General features: G+C 55.7%; 2 protein-coding genes across 6 annotated transcripts in view; both read right to left on the bottom strand.

Annotated features, from left to right (window-relative positions):
* Positions 1 to 8,633, bottom strand: part of PARVG (parvin gamma) — a 34,460-nt gene extending 25,827 nt beyond the window's left edge. The window contains exons 1-6 of the mRNA XM_032646436.1: positions 8,450 to 8,633; positions 6,606 to 6,682; positions 5,014 to 5,078; positions 3,593 to 3,695; positions 2,882 to 3,022; positions 1,937 to 2,052 (exon numbers count right to left, since the gene is read on the bottom strand). Coding sequence (XP_032502327.1) covers positions 1,937 to 2,052; positions 2,882 to 3,022; positions 3,593 to 3,695; positions 5,014 to 5,078; positions 6,606 to 6,682; positions 8,450 to 8,466 — 519 coding nt within the window. The 5' untranslated portion in view covers positions 8,467 to 8,633. The remainder of the gene's footprint in view (positions 1 to 1,936; positions 2,053 to 2,881; positions 3,023 to 3,592; positions 3,696 to 5,013; positions 5,079 to 6,605; positions 6,683 to 8,449) is intronic.
* Positions 8,634 to 16,965: 8,332 nt separating this feature from the next.
* The window catches only part of PARVB (parvin beta), a 114,196-nt gene continuing 109,638 nt past the window's right edge, over positions 16,966 to 21,523 (bottom strand). For 4 of the 5 annotated variants that reach the window (XM_032645771.1, XM_032645772.1, XM_032645770.1 and 1 more), the window contains 2 exons: positions 21,220 to 21,292; positions 16,966 to 19,986 (listed from right to left, as the gene is read on the bottom strand). In XM_032645771.1, coding sequence (XP_032501662.1) covers positions 21,267 to 21,292 — 26 coding nt within the window. In that variant the 3' untranslated portion in view covers positions 16,966 to 19,986; positions 21,220 to 21,266. The remainder of the gene's footprint in view (positions 19,987 to 21,219; positions 21,293 to 21,523) is intronic. The other variant, XM_032645774.1, reaches the window with a different exon arrangement.

The following is a 21,523-nucleotide window of genomic DNA, read 5'->3' on the forward strand; positions in this document are numbered from 1 at the left end:
GTGGGCGCGTGAGTGAACGGGTGGGTGGGCGCGTGAGTGAACGGGTGGTTGGGCGCGTGAGTGAACGGGTGGGTGGGCGCGTGAGTGAACGGGTGGGTGGGCGCGTGAGTGAACGAGGTGGGCGCGTGAGTGAACGGGTGGGTGGGCGCGTGAGTGAACGGGTGGTTGGGCGCGTGAGTGCACGGGTGGGTGGGCGCGTGAGTGAACGGGTGGGTGGGCGCGTGAGTGCACGGGTGGGTGGGCGCGTGAGTGAACGGGTGGGTGGGGCGCGTGAGTGAACGAGGTGGGCGCGTGAGTGAACGGGTGGGTGGGCGCGTGATGTGAACGAGGTGGGCGCGTGAGTGAACGGGTGGGTGGGCGCGTGAGTGAACGGGTGGGTGGGCGCGTGAGTGAACGGGTGGGTGGGCGCGTGAGTGAACGGGTGGGTGGGCGCGTGAGTGAACGGGTGGGTGGGCGCGTGAGTGAACGGGTGGGTGGGCGCGTGAGTGAACGGGTGGGTGGGCGCGTGAAGGTGAACGGGTGGGTGGGCGCGTGAGTGAACGGGTGGGTGGGCGCGTGAGTGAACGGGTGGGTGGGCGCGTGAGTGAACGGGTGGGTGGGCGCGTGAGTGAACGGGTGGGTGGGCGCGTGAGTGAACGAGGTGGGCGCGTGAGTGCACGGGTGGGTGGGCGCGTGAGTGAACGGGTGGGTGGGCGCGTGAGTGAACGGGTGGGTGGGCGCGTGAGTGAACGGGTGGGTGGGCGCGTGAGTGAACGGGTGGGTGGGCGCGTGAGTGAACGGGTGGGTGGGCGCGTGAGTGAACGGGTGGGTGGGCGCGTGAGTGAACGGGTGGGTGGGCGCGTGAGTGAACGGGTGGGTGGGGCGCGTGAGTGAACGAGGTGGGCGCGTGAGTGAACGGGTGGGTGGGCGCGTGAGTGAACGGGTGGTTGGGCGCGTGAGTGCACGGGTGGGTGGGCGCGTGAGTGAACGGGTGGGTGGGCGCGTGAGTGCACGGGTGGGTGGGCGCGTGAGTGAACGGGTGGGTGGGCGCGTGAGTGAACGGGTGGGTGGGCGCGTGAGTGAACGAGGTGGGCGCGTGAGTGCACGGGTGGGTGGGCGCGTGAGTGAACGAGGTGGGCGCGTGAGTGAACGGGTGGGTGGGCGCGTGAGTGAACGGGTGGGTGGGCGCGTGAAGGAATGAAGTCGCCTCTGATTTACATACGTGTAGACAAAGCCAGGACACTGCTCAGTGGAGAATTCAAGTCAATTCTTTTGAGCAATAAGAGAGCCTTCTCCCGAGTTTGGCTGGCCTCGGCGTGTTCTGTCGGGTGGGTTAAAGGGAAGCCAGCTGCTCCCCAGGTACCCAGGGGCTGGGGGAGGGGAGAGCGGAGAGCGGAAGCAGGTGGGGCCTGTTTCTGGTGCCCGGGGTCTGTCTGAGAGAGAAGGCATGGACTCCCGGGGCATCAGCTACGGCAGAAGTCCTGCACGTGCTAGACAGGGAGCACCCCGTGGGTGGAGAGACCCAGAAAGGTCCCTGGAACCTTCATCACAGCCATCTGTCGAGGAATGAGACCATCACGGTGAGAGGGCAGTGGCTGTGGCCCAGTGGTGTGAAGACTCCAGAAAGGCCGTGAACAGATGGTCACTTATGGCCCGTGTGGTTGCCGTCAGCCGGGACCTTCGTGATGCCTCAGGTAGGTGCCGTCTGCTGAGTAAGTGGGACTGGCCGGCCCACACAGACCTCCTCGTGGCCTCACTGGACTCAGCATCTCCCGCCCACAGCTCCAGCCCAACCCCCCACTGCTGTCCTGGTGGGGTTTGGTGTTTCTCATGGCTCCCTGGAACTCACCCCAGTTCAGCCCCCGCCCCGTGCAGCAGGCCCCCACACAGGGTGTGGCGATACGGCCCCGAGATGTTCAGCCAGCAGGCAGGCATCCTCCGGCACCCTGAGCTTTACCTCCGTGATGATCACCTCCACCTTGACGTTGGGCGGGAGGGACAGGTCCGGCTGGAAGCACTTGGCCAGGGCCACGAGGAGATGCAGGGTGGCCAGCAGGTCCTTGTTGTAGATGCCTGGGAGGGGAGGGGGCACAAGGTCAGAGCCCTGGGGGACGACCAAACCTGGGGCCACGTGGTGGGTTCCTTATCGTCACAACCACCCTCTGCAGGCCAAGGAGCTCTGTGTCCAGCCTTCAGGAGAGCAGAGGTCCGGAGATCTACATTTGGAACCTAAAAATAGTCACACTTTGCCCCAGTCATCCCTCTTCTGCAAGTACAGCCCAAGGGCACAATCTACCCTGTGGACGGGGATTTTAACACACAGATGTTCACTGCAGTGCTGTTTAAACAGCTAGATGTCCTACAGCAGGGCCCTGGGTGAACAAATTGTTAGATTTAAGTTGAATTCGACCTGATTCAGGGCCAACATTACAAACATCAATTATTGAATGTGAGACTTGCAGTGGCGAAGGTAGTGGCAGGGGACCCAACAAAAACCGGGTTTGAAAACTGTTACATCCTCACCACCCGACCTCGGTGAAGCTATTCAGTGTCTCTTGGCCTCGGTTTTCTCATCTGAAAAATGGGGAAGATGTAGAGGTTGGAATGGCAGGAAATCATACCAAATGGTCAACGGGGTGGGGCTTTGCACACTCTCGTTTCTTACGAGCAGGCACTGCAGAGGCAACTTAGCTAAATTAATGAAGCAGGACGGTTAGTGCCCCTCTGACGAGGTGGATGAGGGCGCGTGTGTGATGCTCGGAACGCAGTAAGCCGTGGCCGCATTATGGACAAGGCTGCGTTTTATCACCCTTGTTCTGTGCTTCAAGGCAGCACCCCCCACAGCCCGAGTAGAAGGCTGGGACTCTGCCCCCCCACCCTCCCTGACACCAGCCCCACGCACTCTCCACGCTCCACCGGGCCTGCGGCTCCTCCACCTGCAGGCTCTGGCCGGCGGCCTCCAGGACCACGGCGAGCTTGCGTCTCTGGCTAGCTGCGGTCAAGGCGATTTCCTCCACATCCAGCTTGACTCCAGTCAGCTTCTCTGAGGGCAGGGGAAGGAGTAAGAGGGAGAGAGAGGGTGGGAACAGCTGGCCGGGGGGGACAGTTGGGGCCCCTGCCGGGGACCCACAGCTAGTCTGTTTCCTCCAGGGAGGCAGGGTGCTGCCCTTCATCATGGGCCACGCAGGCTGCATGATGGGGTGAGCTCGGCCCCGGGCCGACCTCACGTTGACCATTCCTGTGCCCCCCACCCCCAGCCTCCCACACATCAACGCGTTCCTCATTCCTGTGGGGCAGGGTGGCCCAGTGGTTAAAGCCGAGACCCCTGGCTCCCCTACTTTCTTCACGGTGAGACCTTGGACAAGGTACCAGGCCTCCCAGAGCTCAGTTTCCTGGTCTGTAAAACGGGCATAGTCACAGGACAGAGTTGTTCTGAGGATTAACTGCACCTGCTCCGTGGCAAGGGCTCAGGAAGCCGTAGGTCATGGGACGGTCCTGCAGCCAATCTGCCAAGGGCACCGCAGAGGGCACTGGGCAGGCCCCAGGCTGGTCCAAGGGGAGTCGGGACCACCCAGCCCTCCGGGACTGCCCAGCTTTGGAAGCAGCCACTTACGGAAAAGGTGGTGCAGGATGAGTCCGTCGAAAATATCCTCCTCCAGGCTGCGGACCACGATGTGCTCGGGCAGGAGCTCAGCATTGATCCACTCCATCAGCACCTGTGGGCCCCGAGTGACAGCTGGCCCGGGGCCACTCCTCACCCGGCCTCTCACCAGGCTCAGCTCTGCCCTCCTCCCGCCAGCCAACTCCTACCCGTCCTTCAAGGCCAGGAAAAGCATCACCTCCTCTGGGAAGCCTGCTCTGATCTCCCAGGCTGAGTCAGGGGCCTGCTCCGGGCTCCCGAAGACCTGGCCACTACGGGCTATTGTTTGTTCTGTGTAAGGTTTTGGTAATACATGGGCGCTGGTGTCCCGCCCCCTCCCGCAAACTGCAGCAAAGGCCGAGGGCTGTCCCTGGAAGTCAGAAGTGCAGAGAAGCAGCCCCCCATCCCTTTAAGGGAGCAGCCCGAGCTACACGGGACTTGGTGGATAAACACCCCAGCTCCTCTGTCCCAGCAGGAGGACTCCAAGGTGCCCGCTCCATACTGGCTCCCAAAGGTTCCCAGCCGGCTTGAGCTCCGACAACCATCACCTGCTCCATCACCCACACTGGGCGTCTCCTTCCCACCTGTCTTACGTCCCTGCTCCCCTTCCTTGTCTCCTGCGATTACCTCCCAACTCAATATTTGCACCTGAATCTTTAGTTCAGGATCAGCTTCTGGAGGAACCCAGACTAAGATGAAGTGTCAGCACGCCGCCAGGTTTTCCTCTGTGTCCCAGGGCGCAGCAGAGGGAAGAGGAGATGGGGGGATGGACAGAATGGGAGGGAAGAAGAAAAGGATGGAAAATGGGCCACAAATCCTCTAGGGGGTCAAATGTGGTGCAGGCCAGGAGGCCTCCTTGGAGGAGGCAACAGAAAGGCCCCACGGAGACTACAGAAGTAGGGCAGAGGAAAATGGAGGTCCCAAGCCTGTGTCCAGCTGGTCCTACAGCCAAGAAGAGTACCAAGAAGTGGGTGATGCATGCCTATACCTGCCCACTTCACCAGCTGTCCTCTGCCCTGGGCAGCTGGGCCAGAGAAGGGGCACGAGATTGGGGGCCAACAACCTGGGTCAAATCCCAGCTCTGTCACTGGCCAGCTGTGTGTCCCCCACAGGTCAGGTCACTTCTCCGAGCCTCACTATCTCTCCCTGGGATGCAGGTGACAACAGATCCCTCTCCACTGCCGTGAAGTTTGCTGGGATCATGTACGTAAAGGCGCACGGTCGGTGCTCAATAAGTATCCCTTCACGCAGCCTCTCAGCAAGTCCCCCAGGGGCCGGCGGGATCGCCACCCACCAGCCTGAGGTCCAGGAGGGGAGGGGGTGGGCTGCGGTCCCCACCCCAGGGAGACAAAAAGACTCCTCTAGAGAAAGAGGGTCAGAGAAGGATGCCACACCTTTTGCAGTTCTTCAAGTTTGGGATCCTTCCTGGAAGTGGGTGGCAGGAACTTCTTCTTTTCTCCTGGAAGCAGAGATGAGCATATGTGCCTGGGGACCCTGCAGGCCGCCCCCAGAGCTGGCACCTAGACCACAAGAGGAAGTCGGTCGCGATGCTTCACACACACACACACACACGCACACACACGAGCATACAAGTTCACTCACACACACACCTGCACACACATGTACACACGCACAGATACAGGCACCCACACACACAGACACACGCAGTCATAAACACACAGACACACACACACACACACCTTGAGCACCAAACATCCAAAGAGATTGATTCCCCGGACACACCTCATCCTCTGCACCTCTCTTCCTTTGCCCATGCTCTTCCAGCCTCCCCCCAATGCCCTTCCCCTCCCCACATTTCCCTCATGAACACCAGCTCATCCTCAGACACTGCAGCATCTGTATTTTGGGAACATACTTAAAGTCGAAAACTATTTCTTGTCTATCTGGAATTCACATTTAACTGGGCATCCTCTGTTTTACCTGGCAACTCTACTCACATACATAAGAAGGAGCCACGGCTCAGATGAGCCCAGATTCCCGGGCTCCAAGGGGCCAGGACAGAGTCCACCGGCATCTGTCCGGCTCCCCCGTGTGGGCATGACACTGAGGCTGCCAGGCTCGTCCTATGAGCCCCAAGACCTGTTTCAGCATCTCCTGCAAGTTTAAGAACCTCAGAACCCACAAGGGTCGGGGCCAAGGGGGACCGCTGGAATCGAGTCCCAAAGGATGGGGTGGGAAACTGAGCCACCAAGTGGGGCAGCCTTGCCCAAATCCACAAAATGCCTTGCCTCTGTGTTCACGTGGCCCAGCTGGAGACGTCTAGACGTTCTGAAAACCTCTGGGTACCACCCAGCCCCGTGTGTTCTGACGAGAGGAGGGCGGGCCCTTGACAGACGCTTGGGGAGAGAGCGAGCAAAAGCGTGTGAGTGGCTGTGGCCCTTCCCTGGAGCAGATTTCTTGCCACTCGGAATCATACCATGTTCCAGCTCTGCCGGCCAGAATTCTAAGTATCTCTAAACCAACTCTAAAACAAAAAATAATTTTTCAGATCACGAAGCCCCACCACCCGAACTGCAATTTTCCTTATGATGTTTGCCAACCTGAAACCACTCATAAGCCGAGAGCGCCAGTTAACGGAGCCGGCCCTGCGACCCTGGACTTGGTGCTCTGCTACGTTACCCCCTGTGCCTCAGTTTCCTTGTCCGTCAAAAGGAGGCAAAAACACCCATCCTCAGAGTAATAGGTGAGATGCTGTGTATAAGAAGTTCTCAGCACAGGCCCAGCCCAGAGTGGGCACACACAGCAATCAGTATCCTGATTGGAGATGTGCGGTTATGTGGGAGACAGGGATAACTCTGTGGAAGGTTCCAGAAGCAGGGGGTCAAGTATAAAGCAGGAGGCAGAGGCAGAGGCTGGACAGAACCGGTTGTCCAGCTGACAACTTAGCAAAGCAATGCAGTACCCAGCACGGCTTGTTCGGTTCTTACAATGCAGATCCCGCCCCCATCCCCCGCCGGCACGGTACCTTGTGAGAGTGTCCCCCCGGCCGCTTGGTCCACCCGGTTGTAGAGAGACTCTGGCTCCATCACTGCCTTGCCGGCCCTGGGGACGCAGGAAACAGGACATCACCCTCCGAGTCACTCTAAACTCACTTTGTGTGTCGTTTCCTCCAGACCAGGAGGCACAGGGAGAGAGAGGGTGGGAGCTGACTTTGGAGGGACAAGTCACCGCGCTGCCTGGGCAAAGGGACGGGGCCCCTGGTGAGAGGGAAGCTCGGAGCCGATCCCTGCGGGACACAGGTGCGGAGAAAGGCAGCGACTGAGGTCTCGACCTGGGCAAAGGCTTGGCCGGGAGATGGGGTCCTTGGTCAGGTGCAGGGCGGCCAGCCCATGGCCCCACTACAGCACACGGGAAGCCCACCCAGCCTGGGCAGTAGGACCAAGGGAGCAGCCCACTTCTCAGAGCTTCATGGATCTAGAAGACCCTCGGGCTGAGCTCCAGGGGGAAATCTGGGAGGGCCGCATGGAGCTGCTATGGTTGGTTGCGGTGAACACACCGATGGGTGACACCTGCAGACCAGGAGCTCCTGCGGGCGCGGGGTTGGGGGACGGCAGGCCTGTCCTCTCTGGGCCCTGCGCCTGAGTCAGGGTGACACAGAGAGGCACCACAGACTGTGAGTGAGTGGACGGGACTGGGGTGCAGGCTGGGCTCTCAGGGGGTGGCCTGGCCCTGCCTGGCCCCAATTCTAAGCGAGGTTCTCCACAACGGGGCTTGTCACCCCGGCCTGTCGTGGTGGTTTGGGGATCTCTTTGCTCGCCAGGAAGGGCCAGCATTCCCAGAGCCCACAGGTACCCTTCTTCGTCCTTGCCGGGGGCAGGGGCCAGGCTCCCCCCGGGCCCGGCAGATTCAGAACCTCCTTCCTGGTCCCCTGGACTCACTTCCTCTCCTGCTCGGCTGAGGGCCCTGCCCTCCCACTTTCTCTCCTGCCCCTGGGTCTTCCCCAGCACCCCCAACCCCAAGCGGACATTTGGGGCAGGGCCCTCATGCAGCAGAAGCTGGTAGTCAGCTCCAGCCCCGGGGAGGCCTGGCTGGAGCGGCAGGGCGCAGAGCTGCGGAGACACGGAAGCATTCGCAGGGCTGTAGCCACCCTGTCACGCTGGCAGCCAGCCTGGGGACACTGGGGCACTGGCTCCGTCCTGCCCTAAAGTGTGGGAGCGGGGAGAACACAGCCACTGGGCCAACTCCATCCCCTGTATTCCCAAGCTTCCTTTCGGAGGGCATTCGGTTCACAGGGTGTGGCCAGAGGCGAGGAAAGAACTTGGCCTGGGGGTTGAGGGATTGGGTTCCAGGCTGGCACCTCCTCATTCTGGCTGTGTGACTTTGGGCAAATACCCTCCCCTCTCTGGTCCTGATATTTCCTTACAAGGAGGGGCTGGACTCGATGCTCGCCAAAGGCAACTGAGTGGACGCAGAGCTGGGAGCGGCCTCCAGCCATCAGCAGCCCCGGGCAGCCCCTTCCCTGACCTGGGCCTCTGTTTCTTCATCTGGAGACTGGGGCTTGCCTTTCTCTCCCCAACACATCGGATGAAGCTTAGAGGAGATGAGAGGGTGGAAAGGGAGACTCTTGGCCTGGCTACACGAGAGGTGGGCCAGTGCCCTTCTGGCTGTCTGGGCCTCTGGGGCGGGAGGGACGGCCGCCTCTAAGCCTGGGTGGCGAGAGGGCTGCCTTGCAGGCTCCCTCCCGGTGGCGGCTCAGCTAAGCCTGTGCTCTCTGGGCTCCATTTCCACGAGGCCCCTCGGAGCCCTCCCTCCGTGTGAGCTCAGGCGGCCGAGGCGGCCGAGCAGAAAGCCCCAGAGGCGAGGACTCACCTGGCTGCTTCCTCCATGCCAGGGAACGAAGATCACGGAGCGCAAACAGGTTCCGGGTTCCCTAGGTCGGCGGGGGCCCCGCAGGGGCAAGAAGCTCACTTCCTCCAGGGCCTGTGGCTTCTGCCGGGCCTGCCGGGCCGCGTCTGCAGGGAGCTTCCTCCTTGCCGGGGCCGTAGGGCCTGATGCTCTGAAAGAGAAGCCGCTGCAGCCCCACCGGAAAGCTCTGCCCCTGGGGCCCAGCCACACCTCCTTCTCTCCCTCTCGCCTCCCCGGTACGCAAACCAAGCCAGTTCCTGAGGCCAGAGGCTGGGAGTCGGTTTCCCCCAGGCCCACCATCAGCAGACTGTCAGCTCTAGCTCCCCGCCCCCAGCCTCTCTCCTGGACCACGCGGGAGCCTCTACTAGCTGGACTCGCGTTGCCAGCTCCACTCACACCCCACCACCCACCCAGGAGTTGCTCTCCACAGGCGACCAGAGGACCCACTTCACATCCCAACTCGCTCAAAAGCCGTCAGTGGTGTCCAACAGCTCTTAAAATGAAATCCATATAACTGATTCACTTTGTTATAAAGCAGAAACTGACACACCATTGTAAAGCAATTATACTCCAATAAAGATGTTAAAAAAAAAAAAGAAATCCAGTCTGCCCAGCTCAGCCCCTAGGTCCCCATGTGACCCGCCAGCTACACCTCCATCCTCATCTCGTATCCTCTCCCGCCCTCACGCCCTCCCAGCCACACTGACAACCTTTCTATTCCCTGAAAGTGCCACATACCTTCCTTCTTTGGGGTCTTCACATTCACTGTGCCCTCTGCCTAGAAGCCCCTATGTCAGCTTCTAAAATGGCTTAGTTCGCATTGTTATCATCAGCTTAAGTGCCTCCTCCTACAGGAAGCCTTCCCTAGCTGCCTTATCTAAAACGTAGATCCCCTCATGATTCTTTACCACAGCCCCGTTAAGGTTTCCTTTGTCCCAGTGCCTAGAGAAACGCCTGGCACAAAGGGGGCTCAATGGATAAATATTGATGGCTACAATCAGGAAGTCTTTCCAAAGGGGAAGTGGGCTTTGACGGATGTATAAGAGCTTGCCAGTTGAAGAAGATGGGTAAGAATGTTCCAGGTAGAGGGAACGTGCAAAGGACTAGAGGAATTCCAGAAGGAGAGATCCCAGGACAGCGGGGCAGACTCAAGCTGATCTCTAGAGCTTGAATCTTCATGAGCCAGGCTGAAGTCGTGAGTTTCCATAGCGACAGGTGACAGTGCTGGGTGACCGGAAACTAACCACCCCTTCTCTGCAGACAGATCCTGCAGAAAAGGGGGCAGAGCAGATGAGAAGCGTGCAAGCAGGAAAGGGTGGCTGTTCGTGAAATGTTATGAAGATGACAAAAGGTATTACTGATGTTGCTGTGAATATTTGTTGAGTAACTGACGAAGCAAGCATAATTGTCAGGGCTTTAATTTTACTAGAACCCAGCCTCAGAGGCAGGTGCTTTTATATCCCCACGTTACAGAGGAAGACACAGAGGCGCATGGTTTAGTCTGCCATTCTGAAGCACCCACACGAGACCAGGATTCGTGACAAAATGCAGTGAGAAGGAGATGTGCCTGGACACCCATTTTGCTGGGGCAGGTGTAGTGGGCACAGCATGGCTATGGATCCCATGCTTGGGTGGCAGCTTCCTGAGCCCTGGATTGCATTCTAGTAGGTGCATTGCCCAGGATCCCGGCAGCAAAGAGATGGCACGCTCAAATGCGGAAACTGGAGAGTATTTAGTAAAGGGACTGCTGGGGCAGGGTTTAGGGAACCCAGAAGACATGGTACCGCACCCCGAGGCTAGCAGTATAGGAGCTGTCCCAGTTCCAAAGCCTAAGGGGGCAGAGGCAGGAATGGATTCCAGAGCCCAGGAAGAGAATGACACATGCGCTAAGAGGGGCCACGGCTAGGGGCTGTGGCTTCTGGTAAAGGATGCAGCCAACCCCCGTGGCCCAGCAGAGGGGCAGAGCCAGAGGGATAAATACCCGGACCTCACTCTCCTCCAAACGCCTTTTTCCTGCCAGGGCCACCCACTGGTCAAATCCAAGTTTCCTGTGTGAAAGGCAGGGCATCCTCTGGGGGAAGAGAGGGACTCTAAGCATGGAATAGTCACCTGCAGTTAAATCCAAGCACCCAAGCCTGAATCCCGACAGCAGGAGCAGCCGTGCCCCCATGGCTGACGGGAGAGGCTCTCCCCTCCCTGGAGACTTTGTAATGACCTCATGGAGGCCTACCTTGCAGGGCAAGCTGACTCTTCTCACGTACCATTCCCCCAGACTTAAACAACAGCCCCCAGACTTAAACAACAGTCAGTTCCAGTCTGTTCTGGAGGGCAGATACAAAGTCAAACCTGGGGGGTGAGGTTTATATCTTTTTTAAAATGGTAAACATTTGCTAATTTATGTCAGCAAAAAAGGGAAAACATGTACGGGAAGGGTGTTGGGCCAGCGAAGAAGAGACACACTTGTAGATCGGGCTGCATTCACTGATACAGATGCACTTGCTGGGGAGTCTGAATCCCGGGGCACCAGTGGGACCAGCTGGGAGTGGTTCTAACCCACTTGCCAGGTTGCTTACTGAAAATGGACTTGGCATTGGCCTCCACTGAATGAAAATGGGATGACAGCCATATTCCTGTATAATGTGGAAGGATATTTGAGTGGATTTGTCACATGTGGCCATCTCCCCTGAGAAGACCCAGAGGACATATCAGTGACCATCCTTGGTAGCCCAGGAATGATGCTGGGAGAAGCTGCCATTGAGATGGGCCCCCCAAGTTCAGTGGAACTGAGGTCACTTCAAAATGGCAGAGGCCAAGGGGCAGCCTTTGTTCATCTAAGGCAGGGTGGGTGTATCAGTTAGTTTTTGCTGCATAACAAACCACCCCAAAACTTAGTAGCTCAAAACAACAGCCGTTCTATTTAGCGTGTGATTCTGTGAGTTGGCCAGGCAGTTCCAATCTGGAACAGCTTGGGTGACCTCTGCTGGGCTCTCTCACGCTTCTGTGGTCAGCTGGTGGCAGGCTGTCCAGAAGGGCCTCATTCAAAGGTCTGGCCGTTGACCACGTGGGCTCCATCTTCCAGCGGACCCACTCAGGCTCATTTACACAGTAGTCTCCACTCAACAAGAGACAGTAAGCCTGGATCACAAGCATCTACCAAATCTCTGCTGTGTCACATCATGGGACATCGAGAAAATGATAGACTTTGTTTCACGTCTTGGCTGAACAGGTAAAGTTGGTTGCGGCCAGGGATGGCTGGGAGGATCCAGAAGCAGAGGCTGCAGGGCTACAGCTTCCCTCGGGGTCAGCCCTGACAACAAGGCGAAAGCACCTTGGCCTGTGCCAGTTAAGAGGCTTAGTACCCAAGAGGGGAAGACTTTTGCCAGAAGAACACAACCTGGCCATGAGTGTGTCCTATTGCCACTGGGCCAACGGGTAAAAAAAAAAAAGAGGGTTACCATGTTGGATGGGGATGTAAGCCTGATTATTTTAAGGGGAAGTAGGGTTACTGCAACACAGTAGGGGCATGGAGGAGGGGATCTGGAACCCAGGAGAGTCCCTGGGGTGCCTCCTAGAACTGTCATGTCATGTGCTAAAAATGAATGGCAACCCACAGCCCCCCATAGTGACAGGACGAGGAAAGACTCAGAACCCTCAGAAAGGAAGACTGAGGTCCCCCCACAAGGCAACAAACAGTGAGCAGCTGAAGTCCTGGTTGGTGGGCGGGGGGAGGTAGGGGTAAAACAAATCTGTAGTGAAAAGTAGAAGAGATCTAAGTATAACTACAGCCCATGACCAGCCGCAGAAAGGACAGTAACAATTACCCATACTTCCTTCCTTGTGGAGTTATACACACATACACACGTGCACATGAAAGTGTACATACTCATATACACACCCTGCGGAACATCTCCTGGGTTCATATTTTCCTGGTAATGTCTCAGTTTTTGAGACCCCAATTCACAGAATGATTCTATCTCTCAATACCAGTTTTTGAAACTTGAACTTCGTATAGGAAACTTGTAATTACTTTATCTAGTTATATTAGCGTTATCTATCACAGCTATGCTTACATAACCATATAAAGTACGTCCATGATATTCACATCCCAAAATCTCAATACAGGTTTGGTTGCTTCTTCTATTTTTTTAACATTTTACTACGTTTGCCTTTTCTTTCACTTTTTCTGAACCATTCAAAAATAAATTGCAGGGAGGGGCTGTGACACGTTATCTCTAAATATTTCAGAATTTATCTCCTAGAAACAGGGATATTCTTCTACGGGACACGTACCGTTACGACACCCAAGAAAATTAACACTGAAATAGTAATATTTTCATCCGTATTCAAATTTCCCCAATTACTATTATGCTGTTTACAGGGGTTTTGTTTATTTTTTTTACTGCAAGATCCAATCAGGATCACAGGTTCCACTTGGTGGCATTTGGCTGTCACGTCTCTTTAGAGTCTTTTACTCTGGAACGGTCTTCCACGACATGAGTATTTTTAAAGAGCCCAGGTCAGTTGTCTTGTAGAATGCTAACTTCACCATCTCTGTCATTTCTGGATCTGCTTCTATTGACTGATTCTTCTCCTGGTTATGGGTCACATTCTTCTGCCTCGTATTTCTAGTAAGTTTTTAAACTGAGTGTAGACATTAGGGATTTTACGTTGTTGGGAGAATTTCGCTGCATTCCTTTAAACACTGTTGGCATTTTTTCTGGCAGGCAGTTAATTGTGAATTACTCTGATACTTTTAAAGTTTGCTTTTAACCTTGACCTCCTCAAACTCTGATCTCTCCTCAATTCAGTGAAACCACTGGGCTCTCTTTGAGCTCCCACTCCTGCAGCCCCGTCCAGGAATAACGTCCAGGCAGGAAGGCTGGGCAATCGTAGGGTTTACCTCATTTGTCTCCCCCTTTTCTTAAGGTTCATAGACCTGCCCTGCCTCTGGTCTAATGTCTGAAATAGTTTTCTCCTACATTTTTGCCCAGTTTTCTAATTATTTCTGGTGGAAAGTTAACCCTATAACCATAGAAATCCTTCCCCCATGAGATCATTAGAAAGAAGAGGTACATTTTCAGTAGACAAACATGATAAACATCATCTTAACTAAGTAATCAAAATAAATATCCCAAGAAATGGGATAGATCAACGTGTTATGTCTCCTGATAAGAGGAGCTGAGAAGAACACGTAGCTTCTGCCGAAAACGCACAACCCCAAATGCATTTCTTTGGGGAAAAGGACATTATCGGGACAACTGGAAAAACAGAATTAAGGCCTATAGATTAGATAACGTCATTGCATCAATGTTACTTCCTGGTAATGACACTTGTACTAAAATCATGGAAGAGAATGTTTTTAGGAAACACACATCAAAGTATTTAGAGATAAAAGGGCATAACCTATGTGACTTACTCTCAAAGATTCAGGAAAGATAGATAATTATCTAGATAGACAAATGATACATAGATCTCTATCTACATAGACTGACCTATATCTAAATACCTGCATCTATATCTATATCGAGAAGATAGAAAAGATAAAGCAAATACGGTAAAATGTTAACATTTATGGGGATTGGGGTAAATATAGGAATTCTTTATACTCATCTGGCAACTTTTCTCTAAGTCTGAAATGATATAAATATAAAATGTTAAACAAGGGACTTCCTCTTTTAGAGGAAGGGGTAGAGTAGTGGGCCAGAACCAAGAAAAGCCCCATTTATGTGGAGCCTACAGACAATTTAAAGTACGTGTGGAATTCCCTGGCAGTCCAGTGGTTAAGACTCCACGCTCCCAATGCAGGGGGCACGAGTTCCATCCCTGGTCGGAGAACTAAGATCCCGCATGCCGCATGGTGCAGCCAAACATATATATATATGAAAAGAAAAAGGAGGTCTTCACCTTCATCCTTGTTTAGTCACTGTAAACGTATGGATTTTTTTTGAATTCAGAGTGCTATACTTTCTGATGCTCAACTGTCCACAACACGGACACGCTTTAAGACGGCTCCTATGTCCTATGACATGTCCCATCACCCTTCGAATACTCCTTCTGGCTTTCTGGCACAACGTCAGTGCATTTAAACAACTGACGTGGTCGGAAACCTTGAGCTACATTCCGAACATGTGGCAAATCACAATCCTGCACAGGTGTTTGGAAAGGCACACCGAGGGTCAGCAAAGGAGACGGGATTTAGATGTACAGTGTGACTCAAATGTTTTACCCTATCATGGCTGTCCTCAGCCCATTGCTGGACCGAGCCACGGGTCCCTCCTAGGTCCGGGGGGGAGGGGGAGGTGTGAATCATGGGTCCTAGCTCAAATCCCTCTGCCTCCAAAGTCTCCCAGCCCACCTGCATCTCTCCGGTACATCACGGTCTTATTTTCTTGCCACAACTTGCCCTGTCTGCACCGACCTTGTCCACACCCTTCCCCCAGTCTGCGTACCCTTCCACGCTCCAGTTTCCCAGGCAGTGGCTGTATCCACCCTGTTCCAGGCTGCATCCCCAGGACCTAGCTTGGTATACGGTCAGCCCCCAATAAATACTGACTACATGAATGTTCAAGTTCCTATTGTGTGGAGCTCACGGGGGCTCCCACATCCCACCCCAGGGTAACGCCTAACCCTGGTCGCTAGTGAGGATAATAATGATTTATTGAATCAAACGATACCCCCCAAGAGTGGATTTCCACTTAAAACGAAACCTGACAAAATCTGAACTTCCCAAGCCCAAGACGCTGTCCTTGCAGAAGGAACAGCCCCTGTCGCTGCAGTGTCCATGACCCCTCTGTCAGTGCTGAGCTGGCTCCTGTCTGGGAAAGGCTTAAACAAGATGACCTCAGAAGGCCCCTTCTTTCTCTGAAATTTCAGAGTCTACAAATTCTGCTGAGGGCAGGTGGCATGTAATGCCACAGTTCCCCAGGGACGGGCCACTCGGCAGGGACCCTGACCGAAGCAGAGATTCCGATACCCCCCCCCACCCCCACCCCCAGCAGCATCCCTGGGGCGAGGCGATGGCTGGATGGAGAGCTTTCCTTAGAGCACGCCACTCACACCAGGGGGTCGGCCAGGAAGAATGGGGACAGAACTTATAAAAGAGAAGGACTACAGCGTGCCCACCTCCACTGCAGTTCGACCTGAGGCACTGCTCTCATTCCTTTCCTGGAGTCCTCACTGCCCCTCCCCAGAGAGCATTAACCTCTCCCGGCCACACCCGGGGCCCCTCCATCATCGTGGTTCTCCCTGGGAATTATCCACGCACCTGTCTCTCTCTCCGTGGCTGTGTCCCTGGCCACTTGGACAAAACCAGACTCTTGGGGAATGTCCCCTGAACAGGACCTACAAGAAGACCCCTGGAAGGTCAGGCACCGTTGCTGGCCTGAAAGAACTGACGTCACAGGACGATGCTTTAGCCTCATCAATATTAATAGATTATCCCATCCAAGAAAACCCCGGGTTAGACAGGCTCAAGGACTTGGCAACTCACAGCAGCGTTTCTCAACCTCAGCATTTCGGACGTTTTGAGCTGGGGGATTCTTTGTTGGGAGGAGGGGAGCCGGTCTTGTGTATCGTGAGATGCCCCTCCCTCCAAACTGTGTCCAGACGTTGCCAGGTATGGGGGGTGGGTGGGGGAGAACCACCCTGGTCGGAATTTTAAGGGAGGGAGGGGTGAATTTGGTGAGGGGTGACTCTGGAAAGGGTGGGTTAATTAACTCAGCAGCAGTTACACGGGAACAGAGGCAGATGTAAACCCTGGTGTCTCTCCAAAGCCCAGGATCTTTCTGGCAACACTCTGTAATTTTTAGCATTTCTTAATAGCATTGTTGCTTCACCCCACAGGCTAGCCATACTTTCACAGTCACAATTTTAACCTTTTGTAGAGAAAAGTTAGATGCACCTGAAGCACCCCACAACTTCTGTGGGGAGAGTTGACAGCAGGGCCGGCGTGCAGCCCCCAAGATCTGGCCGCACTGCGGGTCACCTCAGGGTCTCTTGCCCCCACGTGTAAGGAGGGGACCATCTCCCTGTAGGGGCCCTTTCATCCAGCCCGTGCCACTGGCCGCTGGCGTCCCCCGCTCTGGTTTGGAACCAGGTGCATGGGCAGACTCACCTGCTCTCTTCTTTATTATGACTCAGCCGCAGCTGTGACTCCGCCACCCTCTTCTCCCCATGGCTCCCGCCCATGAAACCCTTGGTCGCAGCCCCTCGGGGCCCCATTCCCCACACAGGGCATGAGCTGGCTCCTTCCTCATCCAGCTGGCAGCTCCCAGGGAGCAGGGCTGTACTGGCATCCTGTGGCCCCAGCATCAAGCACAGGGCTGGCACAACCATGACAGCTGAAGGCACGAAAGAAACCACGGCAGCCAGACGGAGGCAGCGGCCTTTTTTGCGATAAACCACAGCACATCGTCTGGGTGCTGCGCCCCTGGAACGCGCCGGCTCCCACCGCCAGCCCACGGGCAGGTCGACAACACAGCCAGGGTTTCAGTGGCTTTATTTAATACCCAGAAATCCAAAGTAAACACTGCTTAAAACAATTAAAAGGACAATAAAATATTGGCACACAAATTGGGGAAGAGGATTCGGTTGCTTTAAAACAACACAGCTCTGTGTCACATCCAGTTAGGACCTTTGGGTGTGTGGGGCTCGGGGCTCCGGGCTCAGTGCTTGCATGAGGCCGTGTGGCTGTTCCGGGGGAACTAGAGCTGCAAGTAAGCTTCCCAAAACCAGTGGGGTGGGTTTCAAAGACACGCCACCCTGAGGACAATAAAAGGACGCATTTCCCGGCCTTTGCCCGTCACCGCACAGGCGCCAGCGGTCTTGCTGTCACTTAGTCCCTGAGGACGAGGGTCCTTCTTCAGGGGGGGAAACCATTCACTGAAAATGGGGGTCAGTGGAGGAGGAAGGGTTCCAGAACTTCCCTCAATTAAGGACTAAAAGGGAAGCGTTTGCATTCCAAGGAGCCCCTGGCGAGAATCAAGAGAAAGCTGTTTCTCCTGCTCGTTACCCCAAGATGCTCCAGCATGTGGCACCCCAGAGGGGACATCCCAGGCCCTGAAACTCGCATCCTGACAACTACTGTCCCCAAGCCAACAGGGACGATGGGTGGATCCCCAGAGGAGTCTCCCTACCGCAGAGTTCACCCTGACTTCTGCCCGGAAACTGCTTCACCAACCCTCACCTCCACACCCGTCCAGGCCCCACTTGCAATTCTGAGTCAAGGGGGGAAAACGAGACGCATACAGCCCGAAGAGGTCCTTTGCGGGTGGGTAGAAGGCACACCTACACCTTTGCACCAATTTGAAAAAAAATAATTTGGAGACTAGATTGTATTCTCTGCTGGAGCATGGCCTTAAACAGTCAGCGTTATGACACAAAAGTGCCTGTTTATACTTTTCCCACATATCTTATCATTCCTGTTACTCTCCTACTTGAAACACAGAGGGCTCGAAGTGGGCTCGCTGAACCCCGACCCCTATCCCCAACCCCAGACTAACCAATCCCGCCTCTCCAGGGCGTGGAACAGGCTGGAGCCGCCCACCCGGGCTGAAGACCCTCGAGGCTTTTTTCCAAACCCCAACCTCACCTCCGTCATCCCCCCCAGGGCCCCCAGGAGGCAGCAGCACCCTTGCCAAGCCCACCTGTGGACAAGGCAGGTGGATGGGTCTCCACCAGCCGCAGTCACTGTGATCCTACACGTGTAATGAAGGCAGCCCAGAATGTTCTAGCCCCGGCTCTTTTGTTGGTTCTTAAATGTCACTGCATCCCGCAGGAGACATTGTAATGCCATTTTCATTATTTCTTTCCCCTGCTGGGTAACCACCTCCATCAAAACGGCTCTTCTGAACACATCCCCAGCCTGGCAGCTGCCCGAGCTGAGACGGAATATGAAAGTGTTTTCTAAGTCTTGAGCGTCGGTATTCAATTTAATATTAACGACTTCCTCAGCAGCTCTGATCTACAGCACGAAGGCGAAAATCTAACAGTAGATTTGAGCTGATGGTGGGTGAACTCAGGTGGGCGGCGTGTCATAAAAACCCCAGCTCGGGAGCCAGGGGTTGGGGGAGGGGGTGACCCAGCTATATAGGACCTGCCTCAGACCCAGCCTATGAGTCCCCATTTCTCTCCTGAGCCAAGGTGGGCGAGGGCTGAAGAGCACGCAGACGGGGGATCGCATTTCCTTCAACAGGGTGCCCCAAAGGATGCCGACAGGGCTCCAGAAAGCTGGTACTCGGGGAGGAGAGAGGTGAACACTTCACATCTCCCTGTTACAGGCTGAGCTGTGCCCACCACCACCCACCCCCGCCAGAACCCACATGTTGAAGTCCTAACCCCCAGGACCTGAGAATGTGACAGTATTTGGTGACAGGGTCTTTACAGAGGTAATTAAGGTAAAATGAGGTCATTAGGGTAGACCCCAATCCAATCCGCCTGGTGTCCTTAAAAGAAGAGATTAGGACACAGACACACGGGGAGACACGTGAGGATGCCTGGAGAAGACGGCGTCTACAAGCCAAGGAGAGACGCTCGGAAGGTACCAACCCTGATGACACCTTGATCTCGACTTCAATCTCCAGAACTGTGAGAGAATAAACGTCTGTTGTCTAAGGCCCCCGTCTGTGGCACTCTGTCATGGCGGCCCAAGCCAACTAAAACACCCTGCTTTCTAAAGGCTTTTTAAAATGCATCCATCCCCAAACAGGAGGTCTGGGACTGGCCACTTCCTACCCGAAGGTGTCTGCAATGCCGCTGCCACTCCAGAGGCATTGTAGAGCTGACTCCGACACAGCCCACTCGGCCGTAGCAAGAAATAAAGAAATGCCTCAGAAATCCTTCCTCCCTCGGACCGTGGCAGCTGGGTTCTCTGGGTCCCAGATGTCTGTGCAAAAACTAAATGAAAACAGCACTGACTGGCCGAGAAGCAGGGATGTGGGTGGACCCTCGGTCACAGTAAAGCTTCTGAGACTTAAGAGTGAAGTTTGTAAAACTGCAAAACGCTTTTTAGTAAAAAGCCCTCACCGCCGAGGAGAGCCCTACCCAGGAGATTCCACGGGGACAGACAAGCCACTGCCACTGCCGCAAAGCTCCCTCTCTGATCCCCTGTGGTGACTGACGGCTGTCAGCTGGAACGCCGGGCGCCCCCTCCCAGGGGTTCTGGCTTTTTTCTTTTCCATCTTTTGATCAACAAGGGACAGCACCCCGGGACACCCCAGGTGAAGCCTGGCTGCAAACTCGAGCACTGGTGTTTGGAACCTGCATTTCAAAGGAGGCTGCCTGCTGCAGAATTACAGGGAAAGGAGGTTAAGGGTATCAACCAGAAAAAGGTGGGGTGGGAGCGGGGAACAACCACGGGCTTGAAGGGGAGGCCAGGGCACCTCCCAAAGCACCGTCCCCGCCGCGGTCTCTGCTGCTCCCCGCCCGTCACTCCAGGTGCTTGTATTTGGTGAACAGGTTGTAAAGAACCCGCAGGGTGGATTTGAGGTCCAGGTTCACCACATCTGCAGAAGGAAACAGACCGTTTGGTGGATGAGAGAGTACGCCCCAAGCCTTGGTGCCCCAAGCACTTGGGAGACACGTGGGACATCCTCTGTGTCCCCAAGCGGGGCACTTCTGCCATCCCCCAAGATACAGACTGCCGCGAGAGCCCCCGGGCCGCTACCCGTGGGATGAGCACCTGGGAGGGCGCGGATGCTTCTTCATCCCTTCTAGGATTTGCATTGGACGAGTCTGCGTGGTGTAGGGTCTACGACAACCGAGGACATTTACTGGGGACCAAACACCCACAGGCCCACGGGCCTCCTGGGGCAGGACAGGTGGGAGCTGCTGTCCCACCCCCTCAAGGTCAGGCACAGCGTGTGGCCCAGTAAGTCCCAGCCGCCTTGTTGGGTGGGAAGGGGCTCTGTCCTCCTGGGAGTCAGGGACCTGGTTCTGCTCTCTTGCTCTGTGAGCTCAGACCAGGGGCTTGGGGAGGGCTGTGGGGATCACGGGTCACAGGACGGAATTCCCGTCCCCGGAAGAGTGCTCGGCAGTGGCTGCTGAGCCTCCCAGGGGGTGTGTGTGCGGAGGACACCCCACCCAGAATTCATGCCGTCACTGTAGGGCGGTGATTCCCAAAGTGGGGTCCCCGGACCAGGAGCGCTAGCGTCACCTGGCAACTTGTTACAGATGGGACTTGGAGGATCCATTCCACGGCCCCCAAATCAGAAGCTGTGCTGGAGGAAGCCACCCCGCCCCCGGGATTCAGATGCCCATTTGCATTAGGGATTCCTCGTATAGGTCATTTAACATAGGAGCCAGGTATGACAGCGAGCGGGGGCTCTGCGGGTCTCCACTGCCATTCAGACCTCATGGGGCATGACTGAGCCACGTCCCTGCTCACGAGCATCGCCCGGGCATCAGGACATCGACCCGGCAGGCATTAAACTGCAGTGAACCTCTAATACCCTTTCAAGACGAGAAGCGGCATCTCTAGTCCGAGCAATGGCACCTGGAGAGGCAATTAAATCCTGAGGCCGTGGAGCAGAGGCCACGTCCTCCAGGTCAAGTGGTTCCTAAAGAATCAGCCTTGGTGGCTGTGCCGGCGCAGGCCTCTTGGTCCCCGAAACCCTGAGCTCAGGGGACATGTGGAGCTGGGGTCGGCGGAGCCCAGCCTTTGAGCCACACGTGCGGGGCTTGAAGGGAGAGACACGGCTGGCCGGGCAGCCACTCTAAGACCTGGGTCAGGGAGTTACCTTCGGGTCGAGCCTTGGGCTTCTTAAGGCCTCCATCCAGCATCAGCTCAAAGGCAAATGACACGTTGTGGACCTGCGGAGGAAGCCAGAGTTAGCACCGGGGCCGCAGCTGGTCCCAGGCCCACCTGCTGCCGCCTGCTTTCCTTCTAAAAGGACGGGATGGGACCAAGTGTGGACAGAGGGAGCCTTTGGAATAGCTGTGGCCACGAGGACAGGGGCGTCCCGGGCAGAGCGACAGGGTGGGCAGAGGGAGGGTGAGGGAGTCTTTTGAGGATAGCACACATTCACCTGGGGGTCCTCACTC

The sequence above is a fragment of the Phocoena sinus genome, chromosome 10 (genome assembly GCF_008692025.1).
Source record: "Phocoena sinus isolate mPhoSin1 chromosome 10, mPhoSin1.pri, whole genome shotgun sequence".
In the NCBI taxonomy this organism is placed as follows: Eukaryota; Metazoa; Chordata; class Mammalia; order Artiodactyla; family Phocoenidae; genus Phocoena; species Phocoena sinus.